The sequence below is a fragment of the Seriola aureovittata genome, chromosome 10 (assembly GCF_021018895.1).
Source record: "Seriola aureovittata isolate HTS-2021-v1 ecotype China chromosome 10, ASM2101889v1, whole genome shotgun sequence".
Classification (NCBI taxonomy): Eukaryota; Metazoa; Chordata; class Actinopteri; order Carangiformes; family Carangidae; genus Seriola; species Seriola aureovittata.
Window position 1 is genome coordinate 20,904,685 of NC_079373.1, and position 17,643 is coordinate 20,922,327.

Here is a 17,643-nt window from a genome sequence, read left to right on the forward strand (position 1 = left end):
TGCTGGCTGAACAGACTGTAAATAACAGTGACAGATTGCTAAACTGAGGCTGAGAATAACATGCTGTACATGATTACATGGTTAGCTGGTGGCAATTGAACTATGGTATACAACCTTTCAAATTTAAAATGACTATGACTGGATACACTGATGAGGAGAATTAAAATCAGCAGTGGATTTGAGGTCTTGACTAAAGCTTACATGCATTAATGTTATTAAGTCATCAGATGAAGAAAATAAAGATAAATGAAAAAGAAAAAATGCTGCTGCTAGTGATGAAGATGATGCTTATAAAACAGACAACAAGGTGTCATCAGCATAAAGGCAGTAAAAGGCACAGGCAGACGACTTGTGAAATGAAACCTGATGACAAGCAGCGGAAAGAATGAAAAAGCTTTCAGGCGGGTGTATGAGAGAGAGAGAGAGAGAGAGAGAGAGAGAGAGCAAGATCAGATGTTGATGGGAGGAGGGGGTGGGGGGAACACAGTCCCGAGGACACACGGAGTCAGAGAACACGAATGATGAAGAGGGCGTATGGTACGATGTTATGTGGGGCTGCAGATGCACAGTAAAGAGAGGTGGAGAAATGCAAAACAAAGAGGCAGAGACACAACAGTAGGTGAGCTTGAGCAGACCTCTGTCCAGCCACTGTTACGAGACACTTGACACATTGTACAAGTGACATGGCCACCATGCTGCCCTGGAGGATGATCGTTGTTGGTCTTTTCTACTGCTATATCAAGGCAGGTGTCACACAATATCAGACTAAAGGTAAGACTTTTATTAAATCCTGAATGGCAATAAGTTCATTTTCTGTATGTGGCGGGTTTATATTGTAATTTTTTCACATAGCAAGCAGATTATTTCACAGCAGTGGTTGATGGTGAATTAATCCCAACGATGGGTTAACTGTTTTTGTTGTTTTTTTTATGTGTCTGGGCTGCCGGAGAATTTTGACAATTGTTGATTCTGTGTTAGATCTTTCAATAAACACAATTCGATTCAATCCAGATTCAAAATCCTAGCTTTTTATGGAACAGTGATTAAATTAATCTTGGCTGAACATTGAGTGTTCCTTGGTTTAGCTGCACTGTAATGTTAAACCACGGGGAGAGTGACCCTCATCTTTTAATTTCTTTCCAAACCTGAGTGTTTTCACTGAAAACAGCTTAAAAAAATATTGTGGTAATCATAGCTTTGCCAATAGAATGAATCATTATGTATATTGGACATGAATAGCTACATACTTATCTTTTTTCTTGTTGTTACAAGGCAGAGCAGAAGAATTCCTGCACCATTAACACTGCTCTGTCCGGAGGAACACCCTTCAAAACAAAATAAGGAGTGCAATAACACCATATAGCTTTAACACAGCACAGTACCAAAAATACAATAGAAGATGATCACCATTTATGTATTTATAGATTAAATATCAATTCCAAATAACAGCACATTTCACTTTTGTAGGTTCTGCTGTGGGTTCAGAGGTCATCTGCACATGTTTCTCATGAGAGACGATGGCAGGGGTCCAACACTGATCTGAGAGAGGAAATGAATGAATGAAGAGTGAATGAAAAGCATACCGCTGAGGTATTCAGACCAGCTCTGCTCATGGAATCCCTTTTGTCTGAGTGTTTCTGGTTCCATCACTCGATCAAAAAGACACTACAGACAGAAACACAACTTAAACTGCAGTGATAAACTGCAGAACCACAACTGCGATGGTTAAAATCTCTGGTTTGGGTTATGGGCACGCTCCACTGACAGGAAGTTCCAAGTCATGAAATGAAAGCAGCAGTAAGGAACACTTCATCATAAAAAGCTGGACTCATTAGAAGTACATATTTGGCCTCTGCCATGCCTTTGATACAAAGTTCAGCTGCTAAACATATTCTGTGTGCAGTTTGCTGATGTGATGTTGCGTGATCTCTGAGTGTGTCAAATTTCCAGCTGGAGCGGCCAAGCAAGTGAAGCTGCCCGGCACAGTTTGAAAAGCACAGAAAGCCCGTCATCTTCGTTAGCATTTTTCCTTTTGGAAATACCACTTACATCAGCAGTTTGTGGGCCATCAGTATCAGTAAATACTACCATGTGATTTCAGCCTAGCTCAAACTATTTGCTCGCAAATATAACAAAACAAAACAAAACAAAAGGTGCATTTCAGTTGACACAACTGGATTCTTTGGGAGGGTAAGCAAAAATGAGGAAGTGGTTAGTTAGTGCTTAATAATACATAAGTAGTACTCCGGACTGGATGTCAGACAAAACTGCTCAGGTTTAATGAGTTTGATTGCAATGCTGCAAGTTCATGTGACGACATCAGACATCAAAGTGCATTTCCAGTCAGTATCAGTATCAGTCTCTACATCAATGTCTGCATGACGGGGGGGGGGGGGGGGGGGGGGGGGCTCTCTGTCTGTCTGCATGATGTCCTCTTTTCTTCATGGTTTCCCTTCATCTGTTCTCCTTTTGAACTACTCGACATTGCTACCTGCAGCTTATCCTTTAAACCATATGCAATGCAAACTGCCTGAGCCCTACATTTTACTCCCATTAATAAAACCAGCCAGCAAAGAATGTTGGACATAATGCACAGTACTTTAAATCTATTCCTGGCACGAATTTCTTTCTCTCTTGACCTTTTAGCCATGCTAGCACTATGGCTCTAGGGCTGGCAATGTCGCAACGGCAGTACGTTGGATGGTAGGTCCATCACTTAGGCCAAAACTGAAATACAGTACCAGTGAAAAGTTTGGACACAATTTATGAGACAGTGTATACCAGCTTTTGACTGGTACTGTATATCTAAACAACAATTGAATCAATGGCTATTCATGTTCCCCAGAGGAGCGACCCCACTGACTGGCCATCCCTTACCTCTAGCACCCCCATGTGGTTTTGTTCAAAATGTCTTGACCACTATTGAATAGATTGCCATGACATTTGGTACACACATTCATGTCTCCCTCAATATGAATTCTAATAACTTTGGTAATCCTTTCATTTCTGAACGTAAGCTATGTTCCCAAATCAGTCAAAGTATACTTCACCGTTTTATCCTAACAGAAAAGCAATCATATTGTCCATGAATTCTTGACATTATGAATGTTATATGCTGACACCATGCTCAAGTACAGGGAAGGGCTTTAGTCTGTGAACTTTCTTTGACTGCACAAGAGCTACTGCAGCTAACACACTCTTCTAAATTGTGATTTTGAGGAATTCCGTTAAAATGAGGCTAAAATGCCAAACCCACACACTGCATGTTGAAATCATCTGGAGCCGTGTGTTACTCCGCCTTTGATTCCTCTGCAGCCTTTGAAGTTGGAGGTCATGTCTCATCGCCTGCAGATAGAAGTCATCTGTAAGGTCAGAGATCGCAGGTTTGAAGCGCAGTGTGTATATCATAGATTAACTGCTGTATGTGTTGGTGTGGGACCAATGGGTGTCATATGTGCTAGAACTTCAGCACCCCGGTGAAATCTGCATTTCATGGTACCTAACAGTTTTGAGTTTGTTTGCTTGACACAGATATAACTTCAAGATGCCTTTAAGGTATCACCGCACGCAGTAAATCACAAGACAAAAAAAAAAAAGACAAAAAAAAACCCAAAAAACATTCTCATGATCTGTGTCTCTTTACCTACTAGCCCTGTTCCCAGCTGCAAGCAGAATAAAAAGAGGGGTAGCACATGGGGTGAACCCTTCTTTCCACAACTCCTTTGATGATGTTCATCTACTATTTGAGGTGAGACAAATCTATCAATAAATACAGACAGTTTTTTTTTATTTTAAGTGTGAAACCAACAAAACGTCAAGGATGAACTATCACCGATACAAATTTCCTCTCTGTTTTACTGAATAGATTCTACTGGCTGGCGTACACTTTGATGCCAACGGAGAGTTTTCAGTGAAAGATGCCGAGCTGGCTTCCCTCCGCAAGACACGAAACCTGGAGGTCATCTGTGAGGAGACTGTTCCCCGGAAGCTAACAGACATTTTCAGGCTCATCTCTGGCCTTTCAAATCGTATCGGTCGGCTGCATCAGGAGGATTTCGAGCGCACTTTGCTGACCTTGGTATACATTACCCAGCAGATGGTCAACGCTACTACTGAGCATCAACGAGATGTATGGGCGGAGTCTTTTGTTAGCTTGTACAAAGCCGTCAAGCAGGATCTGACAGAGACAAACTGAACGGACACAGGTACTGGTGCACAGATTAATAGTTTATAATGCATATAGGATTCATTGAGATCAGTGGGTAGTCCTGGTTTATGCTTTGAAGAAATATCATCTTTTGTATGATGACAGCTACGTATAGGGAGCCTGAGAGAAAAGTCCTGTCAGAAAATGTCGCCACAAATTGGTAAAGTGCATGGACTGATAATGAAATGATATTTAAAATATTGATTGTCACAGCAAAAGTTGATTCAAACATGAGGTACTGTATAAACATGAAATATGCAATGGATCTATAGGTTGAATGTGGTATTGAAATCCATGATCATGGATTTACTTACATTCACATGTCTTTTCAGTGTTTGTTCCCTAGCACCTGGGTGTGATCACACTCAAAGACTGATAACAGAGAAACCTAAGAAAACACTGTTTAAAGTCAACAGTGTTATGCCTTGTGAATACAAATTACTGCGAAGAAAAAATGTTTTTAAAATTTCTCTCTCTCTCTCTCTCTCACACACACACACACACACACACACACACGGCTTTAATGTTGTGGCTGGTCAGTGTATGAATGTCAGCTTGCGTTGATCAACAGTTAACAAAAACCCTATGAAAACTAGGAAGTCCATATATTAGTCATTCTCATGCAAGATGTCATCTGCAAATGTTACTCCTAAAGGTCATGTGAAATCCTTTGCACCATGTTGTTACAGTACAGTGTCTTGAACAGAGGACACAAGGTCCAAACTGAGCTGCCTCTGATGGTATTGTCTTTGGACAATCCCCGAAATGGCACGCTGAAGCAAGTAAACAACTTACAGAGCGACTCCGACAATGATCTGTGCAGGCTCCGGGTGTCCCAGTGGCTGCTTAGGCTCCAGGGATTTTGCATCTACTCCGCATCCATCCAGAGAGTTGGGCGTGCCAGGAGGGCAGAACGGTATGTACCGGATCCAGGAAGAGGAAGACAAGTAAGCGCTGATGCCAAAGGGAAGGTCATAGACTTCTCCGCTCTCCAGTGTGTTGCTGGAGTCGTCCTCGTGAGCCTTGTTCCAGGCGAGGATGCCTCGCTCATGCTTTGATCCTGTTGGACGCATGTTAAATGTGTTAAACCATGTTAGCACAGCTTACTGAAAGGAATGAGATCACTGACTCTGTTTTCAAGTTATTTTCTGACTTGCTTGTTTGTTTTTCATAAAGCCTGGGACTGATGTATGAAGTGTTTCTTTCCAACCGCACAATATTCTCTTCTTAAAAACTGTCATTTCAAAACTGTTTTGGAACAAAAGTTGAACATCCAGTGGAAATTCAGTTTCATGTTCTCTACCTAGCTGGATTTTACACTACTTAGCAATGGTGAAAAGTAAGTACGTTTACTCCAGTTCTGCACTCAAGTACCGTTTTGAGGTACATGTACTTGAGTAGTTCATTTTTCTGCTACTTTATACTTTTACTCCACTACATTCATTTGATAAATCTAGTTACGAGTTACTTTCCACATTTACATTAATAATACAAAACATAATAATTAAGTTATGCTGTGTTATTACAGGTTAAGATAAGACTTTATTGACCCCCAAGGGGAGGGATCATAAGCTACTTTGCAGTATATACAAAAAAGTGATTAAAATAAGCCCCACCTTTACCAGCTGCAACATTAAGTAATGTACACATTAGTTATAATACAAAAATATATAATATGAAATGGGCCATTCTGCTTAATGAGTACTTTTACACTGACACCATTTCAAAGGCCACTCCTTTCTTAATCAAACCAACACAGAATATCTAACCATGGCCCCTGACACTCAGCAGTCACTTGATAGAAGATGACCATCAACACTGAAATAAGGGGTGACCCTATAATGTTTTGCCTTGTAAAATCACGGTTTTGACTCCTCCATTGGCATTTAAAGTACTACACTTACATGCAATCACAGACTCATGGTATTGTAACATACATATACCAATTAAATCAATACACTTGTAATTCAATGAAAATAGAAGGATACCTGGAATGGTGTTGTCAAGTAAGAAGCCGAAGAAGCCTCCTACGAACATACTGGTTGTCAGAAGTACCTGCAACACCTGGTCAAGTTCTACTACACCTGAACACAACGCAATGCAAACAGTTAAATCCCTGCTCCAATAGTCAAGTAATAGTATAGTGCTTCTTCTGAAAATACAGATTATACAGTGAAACTTTATCCGTGTACCTGTGGCAATAGCTTTGGGGTTCTTTAATATCCAGTTAGGAATGACCAGACCAGAGAACATGGAGAAGCCAAAAATAAAGATGTTTCGAGACGAATTCATATCTGCGTACTGGAAGAAAAGTCAGAAAACACATGGGAAAGCTTTAGTACTATTTTCATGCAATATTTCTTTTTATCTATTTTGCGAAAATGTGTGAGATTTTGTTGTGTGTACCTGCAGATTAGAAACCCCCGCTGCAGAGATGACACCAAACATAACCATGAACATCCCTCCTATCACAGGTGATGGGATAGTGGTGAATATAGCGCCCACTTTACCAAACACACCCATGACAACCATCAACACTCCACTGGCTACTATCACCATGCGACTGCCAACCTGCAAGAGGAAGAGATATACCTCTTCTTAAAACTGTCTGCTTTTAAAAGGCAACAGTAAAACTATCATATTTTTGCTCAAGGATAAATGTAAAATCAGTATAGGCCCTACACAGAGAAATTTTATCTACAAAGTTGCTATAGTAACTAACTTCCAGCTGACACAAAGGTTCATCCTACCTTTGTGATTCCAAGAGCGCCAACGTTCTCGCTGTAAGAGGTGGTACCATTGCCTGTACCCCAGGCTCCAGCCAGCAGACAGCCTATTCCCTCAATACCAATACCTCTGTTGATGGCATGTTTAGGGGGAGGTGGAGCTCCAGACAGCCTGGCACAAGCATGGTAGTCTCCTACAGACTCTATCATGGAAGAAATCACACCAGCGAGGATGCCAACCACTCCTGCCAGGCTCACAGTCGGTATCCCCCACTGACCTGTTTGAATTCAAACAGTATACTTATAGACTATATTTTTTTTTTTTTATTATTACTGAAAGGTCATTTCAGGCGACAGTCTCGCAGGCTCTACCTGGGTATGGGAAACTGAACCAGGGAGCTTGGCTCATAACATCTCCCTTTAGATCAGTTCGTGCCAGATAACCATACTGGTCTGGTTCAGCAGGTAGCACATTGTAGGTTGTCAAAATGTAACAGATGAGCCAAGATAAAGTGATTCCAAGCAAAACCTGAGGACACATAGAAAAAACAAATCACTTTCATCATCTACTCAAGAGGTAAAAAGACTAAATGCAAAATGAATTTCGTAAATCTTAATGTTTCATACATACAGGGAGAATCTGAAAGACGTATACACGGGAGGTGTGCAGTTTTTTGTCCTTGCTGTACGTAGGAAAGGGCACAGGTATGTGACGGAGGTACTGTGAGAACAGGATAATCAGTGCAGTGGTCCTGTGTGAGAGAGAGAGGAGTATTAAATGTACTTTAAGTAGGACTGCACTAATATGTAGCTGAAGCTGTAGTAGAGCAACTCAGGTTCTTTGGCAAGAACTTTTAATAGGCTTTCCTGCCCTGCCAGGAGATTAAAGCTTTACACAGATTTTAAGTCTATTAGTATTTTTAAAACCTTGGCTGTACTCTAGACAAAGGAGGAAGCAGGTTTAACATGACCCATAAAACATGTTTGATTGAGAAAAAAATGCACTAAACTGGCATGAACTCCATTTAAGAACTCTTTTAACTGTCGTGTAAAACCGACAAGGGTTGTGTTAGTTGTAACACAATCAGAAATTCTGAAGAAAAATTAAGTTATCTTAAATTTTATTAAGTAATCACAGAGTTGAAGTAGACCACCACGTCTTTGTACTCTGTAGCACAATGATCCCAGTCTCTAAAATGACATTTTACCCACATGGAAGAGATGCCCCAGTGGTTCCCAGCACTCATTCCAGCTGAGTCAAAAAGGGACAGTCCAATGAGAGAGATGGTGGGAGCGATGGTGAGAGGTCCAATGAAGCGCATGAAGAGGCCGATAAGGCCGGAGAACCCAATGAACACCTGGAAGAGCGAGCCCACCATGATGGACCCCTGGAGCTGGAGACAGACACAAAAAGAAAGATGATGAAATGTTAAAATTATCATAAAAGGTATTTGCCAGAACTGAGCACAGTAATCTTGTTACAAGCAAATTACACCAAGTCTGTCTGACTACCACATCTAACATGATAATGATAAGGTCAGGTTGCTAGGCTGCTTTCAAAATGAAGACCACATTTCTTTAAAGTGTTGTGATTCCCATTATTACTGGCCACAACAGCATGGTGTGTGTGTGTGTCATCATGGCAAAATGTGGTCCTGGAGACACCTACCACAGAGGTGGTTTTGAGTACTTTGGCAGGTGTTTATGTCTGTGGACTGTGGATTTTTGTCACTGTACGGTGGAAACACAATCGTGCTACAGTCACGAAACTTTAAAAGTGTGTGTAGTAACGTCTACCGAGTACTCACAGGTTGGAGTGTCAACATGTTGTTGGGCGTGTGTTTGTAGGTCTGCCGAGGAAGACCAATCATATTTGATTTTGCCTAGCATCATTGCACCATTCATTGCACAAAACAATAAAAGATTTTGCATGGAGAAATAGTGTTCCCAATTCCTTTTTGCTGTCAGAAATCAGTTTTATTTTTGTGCTTACCCCATCCACTTGCATACAATCTAAAGTCCATTGTAAAATTGTAGAGACAATAAAGTGTGCCCTTTTCATTTATTTACACTCATAAGTTACAGTAATGTCTCAAAATTAACATATTGGATTAAAGTGCAATGCCACTCTTATTATTGTGGACGTTCTATGAGCTACACCCACCACTGAGAAAAGTCTATTTCTTACGATTTCAGACTGTTTTTCATCAATTACCACAACAACAACCGCAGCTACAACGACAACAGTAGCTCTGCATAGCTGTTGTTATCACACACTGGAGCAAAGATTCAAGCTAGCATGAAATGTGCATATACAATATTACCGTTACACAGCAATCAAACACTGTCTACTTTTGTTCAGATGAAAGATCTGTTAAAAATGAGTGTTTGTCTCAGCACAGGCACTGACACTGACACAAATGCTAATTTGATACACTAATTTGATTTCCAAGGGACAGTATTTTCATAGGACAACACTGACATAGGAAAGTTGACATCCTCCCCACAGGAAAAAAAAACTTGAACCCAGTCTGCGCTCCACCAGTGTCTCGCATCTCCTTGATGAAGCCTCCAATAGGCTACTTAAGATGCTACTAATGTCAAACTGGCAGAAAAGCCAGCTGGGAGAGGGGGGCCAACACGTCAGTTGCAAATGTTGCACTAGTTACTTTCGTCAAATACACAATCATAGAAAGACATTATATTGCAAGTCATAAACAAACAACAAACCATGATTACAACAGCCGCTGGAAGTCAGCTAACAATAAAACATAACAATGGGTCACAATAACCTGCTTGAACAGATGACCTATGGGTACAGGAGGGCAGTCTCAGTGGTTACCTGCTCTGTACTTTCCTGTTGGCACTGACTTCTTATGAGCCCTCCATTTTTAAGCAGCTGAACTACCTTGGACCTCAAACTAGCCAGTCAGCTCAGTCTTTAAAATGCCAACAGGAAAACTGCAGAGTATGTTTTTTCAAATCAAATAATATATGAATGCTTGGCAATGTAGAAATGTTTTCTACTGTAGATGCAAGTAATATTAGCTACCAATAGCAGCGAGCTAGCAAGGCTAAGATGTTTCCTGTAACAATGCCGCCAGGAAAAGACCCAGTGGGGACACAGACACACATAGGAAGGCAGATTCAGTGGAGCTGTTTTTAATAAAAGATACGCTTACAGGCAGATGGGTGTATGAAAGTGAGTAGCTGAGCTGGCAGGCAAATAAGCAGGAAAAGGTAACTTGAAAAAAAATCTGGTGACAGGCACAATGGAAAAACACTAGGAAACTAGAATGGCACTCAGTAGAGCATGGACCTCCACCAGTGCCAAACAATCTTACACAACTTTCCGATCATGATCTGCACCAAATTCACCAGAGTCATAGATTTCCACACCATAAATATGTCTGATTTTTTACATCAAGATCCAAACATTATTTCCTGAGAAATAGAAATTATTATTATAGTGTTGAAAATGCCTGATCTTGCAATGTTGGAAAGTGATTAAGACAATATGACCTGCTGACAAACAAAAACAAAAACCATACATGAAAACATAACGTCCTTGGCGAGGGTAACAAAATCAAGTATCAGGTAGTAGATGCACAAGAAAATGCTAGGGGACAGAACAGATGAACTGACAGAGTGGAAGAAAGACGGAGACTAAATACACAAGGCAAGGGTGATTGAGAACAGGCGAAACTAATTGGGGCAGGGCAGGGAATCACAAAGGCAGGAAAGACACAAGGGCGGGAAATAAAACAACCAATAGACACACATGGCAAGTAATTTAAAATTAAACAGTAAATAATAACTCAGAGTCTGGATATGAAGTCACACAGAGGTGCAGATCTTGACAGGTTTCAGTCCACACAAAGCAGGTGCTGTTTTGTAGTTGAGTAGACCTGTGTGTTTTATCTTAAAGTAGCAATACTACATGGTTTTAAAACTGGTGTATGGCCCTTTAAATGTGACCCAAAATATATATATATATATATATATATATATATATATATATATATATATATATATATATATATATATATATATATATATATATATATGGTTACGCTTTACATTGTGGTTAGAAAGATCAGATGGTTTACATACTGCTCTCATTCGACTCTGCCACACATCTGTGAATTCTGTGGAGGTGGTGTTGACTAGGCTTGCATTCTGGGTCCAAGCAGGGCATGTCCACTCTGGCATGGACAGCATTGCCATTGAGGGGGCTAACAATGTGAATGTGCCACCTTGAAGGATGGGCAGCCTGGAAATAAAGATGGTAAAGATACATCAGGAGGCAATTAACAGAAGAGAGCCAGACAGACATGACACCAGGATGGGAGTTTTTAAACAGGTCAAACATGATCAGATATCAGATATTATGAAAGATAGTTCGGGGTGACTGGTAAAATTAGGCTGACTGCCATTTTTAATTATCTAAAAAGCAAGGCCTATTTCGTTCAAATGCACATGAATGAATGGTTAATTTAAATCACGTGAAGGTAGAGATTGACTCTAATTAGACAAACTGCGAGACCACAAGAGGTTAAGTGAGTTAAAATCATCTACCACATAATAAGCCCCGTTATACTGGTCACTTCACTTTCAGCAATTCACATCACACTGTAGACAGTGCAACATGCACAGCCGTCTCTCACAGCCAGTCATAACAGTCAGAAGACAAGGATTTTTGTAGAAAACATGGAAAACACAAGGGAATAGTAAAGACATAGCTAGAAAATATCTTTTGATGAGTGTTTACAATGTTTTCATCCTAAGGGACACAAATAATTAGCGGTTTTTCTTTTAGTTTACCCAGAACAGAGTATCATTAAACACACATTGTTTTCCTTACAGCTAACCTCCAGGTATTTGGAGAGAGACAAGAAAGCATCAGCGGTGCTAAACCAGGGGAATGTGGATTTAGCAAGAACTAGATTCCAAACATAATAAGATGGAAATTCTTTCACTAATCCTACTGTGACACCAATATTCAGCCAGGCTGAGTCTGCACAGGCTTAGTACAAGTTCAGAGCTCCAAAACATGGTTTCAGTTTGTAGTTCTTCAAAACAAAATCAGCCATTACATCATACTGATTCTCCTGTGTGTATGTAACTACTAACACTGTGTGAGATGGGTGATGCTCATTTCTGTTTTGACATTTCACACAAAACTTTCTTGCATCATATTGTTTTGTATCACATTGTATCGTATCATACGTTCTACTGTATGTCATACTGGATGTGCAGTAGAAAAACTAGATGGATAGAAAGATACTTTATTTATCCCCTAGGGGGAAATTCATGTGTCCATTAGCTCATTGTTAATAATAATAATAATAATAATAATAATAATAATAATAATAATAATAATAATAATAATAACAGTTGATAATAAATAAACAATAATAATTAGATTAGTCCATATCCTTTGGCTGTGGTGTTGTATAAACAAATGTTAACTATCTTGACATTACAGTATCAAGGTAGGGTAAAGTAATAAACACTGTTGAAGCCATCATGGCTCCATCATGGCTCAAATACCATAACATCTGAAATCATCTTTATGTTAAAGTTCAGCTATTTGAAACTTTTACTCTCTGATAATCCCTTAAATAGAGGCTGCTCCCACTAACACAGTGAAATACTCTATTGTTCATGGTGAGGGCTGGATACTGACTTTGGCAGGCCTCAGTTCAAAAGAGATTAAGAAGGAAATCCTAGAGGTTGTTTTGTTCAGCTTGCTTAATTAGAAGGAGCAGCATTCTTAATTCCTCTTTAATGCACCCTGCTGTACTTCTGTGTTAAAGCACGAACCAACACAACATGACAAATCTTATCCAGTGAATTAATGTAAATTAGATTTAGATGGAGGAATCACTGACTACAACTATCTCTAATTAAACAAAACCAAAACATTTATCACCCCAGCATCCTACAAGTATCATCCTGCTCATTAACAATTTCTCTTTTTCTTTCTTACCTGATGCCAAAAGTAACTTGCAACAGAGTGCAAATGCCAGAGACGAAGAAGATTGTACTGATGAGGTGGCTTTGTGTGAGGCCGTCATATTGCAGACACAACCCCTGAGACAAGATTAACGGGATGGCGATGATACCTCCAAATGCAGTCAAACAGTGCTGAGAGCGCAAAAACAGGAAGAATATCGAGAGATACATTTATTTTATGGTTGATGTACATGTGGAAAAGATAGCATGACATTTTATGTGCTTTGGGGAAATAATCAGCAAGAAGGTAATTCAATCATCTTAACACAAATTATATTTTGGTAAAACATTGAATATCACTGTGAAAGTGCAGTGAGTGTAAAGCCTGTGCAATACATGTATACTTAATGAGCCATGATAGATGCCGTACAAATGGTAAGATGATGTAAAGGAGAAAATGAAATAGTTTTTATGCGTAAATATAACTCAGTCAGGAGTAATCACAGGTGTTAAACACATAAAACAAACTGACTGCCATCTTAACTGTATCTGAAGCAAATTTCACAATCAGGCCTACATGAATTAAAGCAAGGCTAACCAACCGTGAAGGAAGCATCAAACCAAGGCTCTCATGTGACACTGTGGTTATATTTGCATTGTTAAATAAGATCAGAGACTCTGCTACATAGGCTCTTTATCTGGAAATGAGTGGAGACTGTCAAAACCCCTTTGCTGACGCACCTGGATGCCTAGAATGATGCACAGGTACCAAGGAGGAACATCTGTTACACAATACGCAAGCTTGTTGTTGTGGCCATCCGTGAGGGAGTTCAGTTCCCCTCCATTTTTTTTGTCAGGTAGATCACAGAAGCGTCCTTCAAGCTTCAGGGAATCAGACAGAAAGGCAGACAGATGTCAGATAAAGATAAATGTGAAATGAAGGGATGCTGCAGGTCTCCGTTTGGCATTGTGGCAATCTGTAATTTTGTAATATGGGTCAAACGTCAAAACAGAAAACAACAACAGAATGCCTAACAAACACTCATTCATCCTGGACAGCTTTGAGATGCCGATACACTTTGCTGTCTGAACAGTTCATTGTGAGGGAATGTGGTGAACTGCCTGTCAGCTCACGAGCTTCTAGCAGCCGTAAAAGTAAATGATTTTCACAAGACATTAATTTTCTTTGACCGCATCCAAGACATTACAGGGTAGTTTGAACAAAAAGCCACAGTCGGATATGTAACTCATTTTCAACAGTAGTGTTACAGGTTCAAAGCAAGAATTCTTTCCTAAAACAGTTATTGATTAAAACTGATTTCTTTCTATTTAATTTATGAAAGTCCAGACAATGTCTCATTCTTTTTGGATATACTTAAGATTTGGACTGAATCCACACAAAAAACAAAGTTTCTGCCACTGTTTCCCTGTCTAAACAGCATGATTTTAATCACAGAGGAGCTGGAATGTAAACAAGTAAATTCATATGCATCCATGACGATACTTTGCTAGACATGCTACATGGTGTCAATTATTAACTGACCACAACATCTAGTTTCTGCTGTGGTACTTAAAGTCGAGTCACGATACATGTATTATACAGTTCGGTGATCAGAGGAGAGATTAATCAACAAGTTAATACGTTTACATACAATCCAGATATGTTAACATTCACATAATTTAAAAATAAATCAATGGATTTTTATATTATTATTTACAGGTAGGAATGCTGGAATGTGATATTTAACTAATGTATTCTACATTTTACAATGTATGGAAACTCTTGTAGAAAATGAAATAAAAAGTTATACTCACTGCAAATGCATAGTTATCAAGGCCATTACTTTCCTTTTCTGGAGCCATGTCAGCTTCAGCCTATAGGCTCAGGTGGTGGACTTCTGAGCCCGAAAACAAACCAGAAAAGTGAAAAAACATCAGTCAAAGGGGAGGGGTCATGGGAGAGGGAGTCTGATAGAGAAGGGAGAGCGGGGTGGGGGGGGGGGGGTGGATGGGGGGCAGTATGGTAGGAAGGAGCAGAATTGAAACAAGAGATTGCTGTGCTTGTTACCCAGCAGCTCATGTGAACCCAATTACATCAGTAACAGCAGCTGACCATCCAGCATCTGGCAGGCAGGAGATATCCCTTCAGACAACTCTTTTCTCTCTTTCTCTGTCTCTCTCAAACACACACACCTTTTTCAGAGCCTGAAAAAGCATTATAACAGAGATGTGAATTACTGAGATTGGTCTACAGGTTAGCTGAGGGAGCAAATTCTTCAAGGCAATACTTACTGTTTGCTCTGGCCTGTTGTTTCAGCCACTGGATTCAGAGGTAGTGAAGAGATAAAAATCCAGTCTCCAGGGCATAGCTCAGTTATGTCTTGCCCTCTCCAGCCTACTTTCCCTCTAATTTTAACACCAAATGTTTGTTTTGTGAGGGCAAGCTTTCATAACTATCACATGTTCCCAGTCTATCACGTGATGCAAAGCTGTTATTGATGATGGTTAAATGTTCGGTAAATGTTAACTTCATTTCCTAATTTACCGTACAGCTCTACTTTCCCTAAAATGATATTAGATTAAATTAGATTATTTGTCTAAGGGGTTTGATAGCAGGCCACATCTACTTAATTAAGGGGACCCAAACGGCATTCCTACTGCTGCAAAGGAAGTTTAGTCACACACTGTTGGCATCCGTATCTGGGTGCATTTTCACATCCCCTGTCACAGGATTGTTAATCTGCATCTCTCCATGTCCCAAAGTCAAGATCCAGGTCCCAAACTGTCAGCTGCATGACACCAGGAGCAAGAAAAAACAAGCAACATGGGGGCTTTCAAGAGCAAAACTGATCAAAAGCAACACTTACACAGCTTCCCACATACAGATATGTCGATTTTAATGTCAATCTCACGTAATGTTTGAAAACCACCACTGGAGTTTCTTTAGCTTTTACTCCTGCAGTTTATCAGATGCTTTAATACCATGCAACATGCACACATTACACCCCACCTCTTTTCAGCCTCTGGAGTTACAAGAAATGTAACTCATTATCATGTGGTACACATCTCATGATGCATCTCATTATTTTCCAGTTGGTGCCAGTCCTTGTACAGCACACAATATTTCAATTGTAAAACAAGACGGGAGTCTGTGGTAGCTCTGTGAGGCCGAGCTAAATGCTAACTTCAACATGCTAACATGCTAACATGCTCACAATGTCAATGTTACCACGCTAATGCTAAGCAGGTGTAACGTTTATGGTATTCACCATCTTAGTTTAGCAGTTTAGCATGCTAACATTCGCTAATTAGCACTAAATGTAAATGTATTTAGTCTTAAATCGAAGCATCGGACGAATTCATATATTGAACTGCTGATGGCACCAGATGGAAAGTGAAGGGATTACCAAAGTTATTACAACTCATCCTGTAGTAGCACTTGGCGTCACTCTTACGGGTGCAGTTCCTTTACTTGTCTGTATGTCTTCTAGCACCGTGAAAACTATAAAGAAAATAAACACTAATGTAAGCAGTTCACATAAAATAATAAACAAACCCTTAATTTTTACTGTGTAATACTGCACATGCACACATTCACTCACATTAACTTAAAATTGCCAAAATACATATAAATGATAAGCATTTAACCCATGATGAATAGTTCAAGGGAGCTCAACTTAGCACATTTAACTTTCCTCTTAGCATAAAATAACGTCATATAACATCACCAATACCATTTGCAGTTTACACAGAGCATAACGTACCTCGCTTTGCTCAACCGAGGGGAACGTCTTGGATTTGTCTAGCCTCGTGTTCACAATTAGCACTGCTAATTTGATGAGAAACTCCTCTACAGAATCAAACTGCACCGCGGCACGCTGAGCATAAACAAACATATACACAGAACAGTGTCCATAAGCGCAACATTGAGCATAAATGATACTATATAATTGACTGAGCTGCATTACATACCATTTTCGCTCACGCGGAGACACAGGTGAGGAGAGCGAGGGCAAGCTAGGGGACTACAGACATGTTTTTTAATACAGGTTACGGGGCGGCAAACCGGGCTCACTGCTTCAACCCGATTACATGAATGAAATAATTCAACTGAGTGACAGCACTAGTGGCCCCTTACACATCCTGAAGGCAACATAAATGTCTGTATAATTTCATGGTGGTCAATTTAACAGCTGTTAAGATACTACACTCAAAACCACAAATGACTACCTCGTGGCAGAGACAGAGGTAAAGTCAGGGCATCACCAAAGGACCATGGTGTCTGTAAATAATTTTGTGGCAACCTATCAAATAGTTATCGAGACACACCAAAATAGACCAAGGTTGCCATCCCTTGAGCTAAACTGCTGGCAACTAGTAAATAAATGTGTAGAGTGTAGTGTATAGTGTGTATGCAGTTAGAAATTACTATACTATGCTATACTATACTATGATGATACTATTTAGAAAACTTCTGTCTTGATTTTTTTGGACAGTTCAGACAGGGGGAATAAGAGCTTGAAAACAAATGCACATGAATAGAATAGTTAAAGGAAACTGAGCTCACAGGAGACTTGCAAAGCAAAGAGAGAAGTACAGCTGAGAAATCATGAGGTTATCTGTACTGTGTGCATGTGACTGTGCAGTATATAAAGGTCCATCCCGTATCAGTTGACGGCCTAGGATTGTAGCCAGTATTATTTGAGATTATTTATGAAAGCTGAATTAGGCCAGCGTATAACGAATGCTATG

General features: G+C 39.9%; 2 protein-coding genes across 6 annotated transcripts; one reads left to right on the forward strand and one right to left on the reverse strand.

Annotated features, from left to right (window-relative positions):
- Positions 1–451: 451 nt before the first annotated feature.
- On the forward strand, positions 452–4,195 carry LOC130175715 (protein FAM180A-like). Its single transcript, XM_056386219.1, has 3 exons — positions 452–771; positions 3,651–3,748; positions 3,866–4,195. The coding sequence occupies exons 1-3, from the start codon at positions 684–686 to the stop codon at positions 4,193–4,195; spliced, it is 516 nt and encodes a 171-aa protein (XP_056242194.1). The 5' UTR covers positions 452–683.
- An 11-nt stretch (positions 4,196–4,206) lies between these two features.
- On the reverse strand, positions 4,207–17,018 carry slc23a4 (solute carrier family 23 member 4). 5 transcript variants are annotated; one of them, XM_056386218.1, is made up of 16 exons: positions 16,864–17,018; positions 16,656–16,769; positions 16,347–16,393; positions 14,960–15,680; positions 14,707–14,789; positions 13,633–13,773; positions 12,926–13,083; positions 11,047–11,206; positions 8,146–8,327; positions 7,565–7,685; positions 7,306–7,462; positions 6,958–7,211; positions 6,614–6,778; positions 6,400–6,508; positions 6,196–6,291; positions 4,207–5,267 (listed from the first exon to the last, which is right to left on the reverse strand). In XM_056386218.1, exons 5-16 carry the CDS (start codon positions 14,752–14,754, stop codon positions 4,999–5,001), a joined length of 1,860 nt encoding a protein of 619 aa, XP_056242193.1. In that variant the 5' UTR covers positions 14,755–14,789; positions 14,960–15,680; positions 16,347–16,393; positions 16,656–16,769; positions 16,864–17,018; the 3' UTR covers positions 4,207–4,998. The 5 variants fall into 5 exon arrangements, with proteins under 5 accessions (XP_056242193.1, XP_056242191.1, XP_056242192.1 ...); XM_056386216.1 differs by having other exon boundaries at positions 16,299–16,393; XM_056386217.1 differs by having other exon boundaries at positions 14,986–15,096; positions 15,184–16,393.
- Positions 17,019–17,643: the final 625 nt, after the last annotated feature.